The sequence below is a fragment of the Daktulosphaira vitifoliae genome, unplaced genomic scaffold (assembly GCF_025091365.1).
Source record: "Daktulosphaira vitifoliae isolate Bord-2020 unplaced genomic scaffold, ASM2509136v1 Scaffold_3, whole genome shotgun sequence".
In the NCBI taxonomy this organism is placed as follows: domain Eukaryota; kingdom Metazoa; phylum Arthropoda; class Insecta; order Hemiptera; family Phylloxeridae; genus Daktulosphaira; species Daktulosphaira vitifoliae.
Window position 1 is genome coordinate 14,400,347 of NW_026099574.1, and position 2,221 is coordinate 14,402,567.

General features: G+C 35.5%; 1 protein-coding gene across 14 annotated transcripts in view; it reads right to left on the reverse strand.

Moving 5' to 3' along the window:
* Positions 1-2,221, reverse strand: part of LOC126900861 (paired mesoderm homeobox protein 2-like) — a 29,177-nt gene that overhangs the window by 21,807 nt on the left and 5,149 nt on the right. For 4 of the 14 annotated variants that reach the window (XM_050676843.1, XM_050676852.1, XM_050676853.1 and 1 more), the window contains 2 exons: positions 1,809-1,932; positions 1,627-1,735 (listed from right to left, as the gene is read on the reverse strand). The exons of 4 other annotated variants lie outside the window; for them this stretch is intronic. In XM_050676843.1, the coding sequence (XP_050532800.1) occupies positions 1,627-1,735; positions 1,809-1,932 (233 nt within the window). Of the gene's footprint in view, positions 1-1,626; positions 1,736-1,808; positions 1,933-2,007; positions 2,153-2,221 lie in introns of all 14 variants that reach the window. 6 more of the 14 variants (XM_050676851.1, XM_050676854.1, XM_050676847.1 and 3 more) reach the window with 4 other exon arrangements.

The window sequence follows — 2,221 nt, forward strand, 5'->3', positions numbered from 1 at the left end:
TCCGGTGGCGGACTCGCCTCTCGGAGGAAACGAGAGGCGAGTGGACCAGGTCCCTCATAGGACCCGATCGGCTGGACAGGTGGGTGGACCGGACTCACGGTGAGATGACTTATCGTCTCACCCAAGTGATGTCCGGCCACGGCTGCTTTAACGAGTACTTACACCGTATTCGTAAAGCAGCCGCGCCGACGTGCGACCACTGTTCGGATCGCCCGGGAGAGGCTGATAGCGCTTTGCACATCCTCTTCCGGTGCGAGGCGTGGGCCCAGGAACGGGACTCTTTGGAGTCTCGACTAGGGTCCACGTTCCGAGTCGGGTCCATGGTGGACCTGATGTTGAGGAGCCGGGAGGCGTGGAGGCTCGTCCAGGCGTTCGCCGAATCCATCTTGAAAAAGAAGGAGGAAGCGGAACGCCTGAGACAGAGGCAGCCTCGCCGCCCGGCACAGGAGGACCTGAGGCGCTGGTTTAGGCCGGCGCCTTAGGTATTTGTGTTTTATGTTTTTATGTTTTTATGTTTTTGTTTCGTGAGTTATTTGTGCCCCCTTCGCTTTAACGTGGTGGTGTGAGTTTTAAAGACGGCGTGGGCCGCCCTGAAGTAATACCTAACGGTAGTTCCAGGGCGGTCCACAATCAAGCCGATCGGAGAAAAAAAAGAAAAGGTTGATTATATGTTCGGAATATCTTAACAAAATTTATAAACGCATATAAATCAGTTCCTTTGTTAAAAAACTATAAGAAGTTAAGTATGAGTTAGTGGTAACGGGCCACTAAATGTTTACGTCTATTTATTGATATTCGTAATATTATTCTAACTATTTCATTGAGTTTGTAAAATTTTGTATAATTATGATATGCTATGATTTAATAATATTTTAAATAATTTTATATTTTATTACAGATTATATTTAAAAGAAATAAAAATACTGTTCAAGGCTAAATTGAGACCTATATGAAGAGTAGTACTTTAGATGAACCCTATGGACAATATCGCTTCCATAAAAAAAGTAACGAGCAAAAAAAACCAGAAAAGCTCTATGACTAATCATGACTAGACTAGTAAAATTCAAGATGGACCCTGAAACGTTTGCCCTACCCCCCTATAAATCCTTAAACCGGGGCTGATATTTTTGGTATACATGTATCAAGAGATAAAGGGATAAATAAAATATTATTAAGATGTTTATGTTTAATACTATTGTTTTTATAAAGATAAATTTGCCTTTTTTTTTTTATTGTTATAACAAAATTTTCAATTAATGGGCGGTATTACCAACTCATATATTTAATACATACAAAATTTAATTTACTAATTACTAAATTTTACCCATTCCTTTAATTTTTGATAAAAAATGAGCAAAGGTATTGGTAATCAATAAGTTTATCTTAATTTTTAGATGCAAATCGTTATTCAATTCTTAATAATATACTTTGAATTGCAAATTTTCATTAGGTGGGCGAATGCGCCCAATCTCCCCTAACATTTTAACTTAAGTTATCTAATTAATTTTTCATAATAAAATTGCGGGAGTAGTTTTAACCATATTCTAACGAAACAAGTTAAGAAAAAAACTATGGAATATTTCTATAATTTTGCTAATTGTTAGATAATTGAAAATGAATGCAAACCTGATAAGCAAGAATGAATAGTATTTTGTTCATGATGTGGATTTTGATGCTGATTGACTAAACATTTTTCTTGCTTACGCCATTTAGCCCTTCGATTTTGAAACCATACCTAATAGATGACATATTATAAAAATACATTTTCCCTTTAGAAAAATTAAAATGAAGCTATTTCTATAGTTCACTTGTACTCTTGCTTCTGTTAAGTCTATCCGTAAAGCTAACTCTTCACGAAAAAATACATCAGGATAATGAGTTTTTTGAAAAGAATTTTCTAATTCCTCTAGTTGAAAGTTAGTAAATGTAGTTCTATAAAATTTTTATTAAACAAATGTATGTAAATTAATTTTGACTGTGGAGGTTATGTGTTGAGATGTTAATAACCTGTATCTACGTTGTTTCCTTTTGGCGTTGACTACATTATTACTTTGATCAGTGCTAAGTGATTCTGACGATTGATCATTGTCATCACAGTTAATCGATAGACTAGTCCTTACGTCATTATTATACTCTGAAAATAATTTAGAATCTCAAAAAAAAAAAAAAATCACATAAGAATCATACAATAGTAAAAAAATTAATTGTAGCCGATATTTTT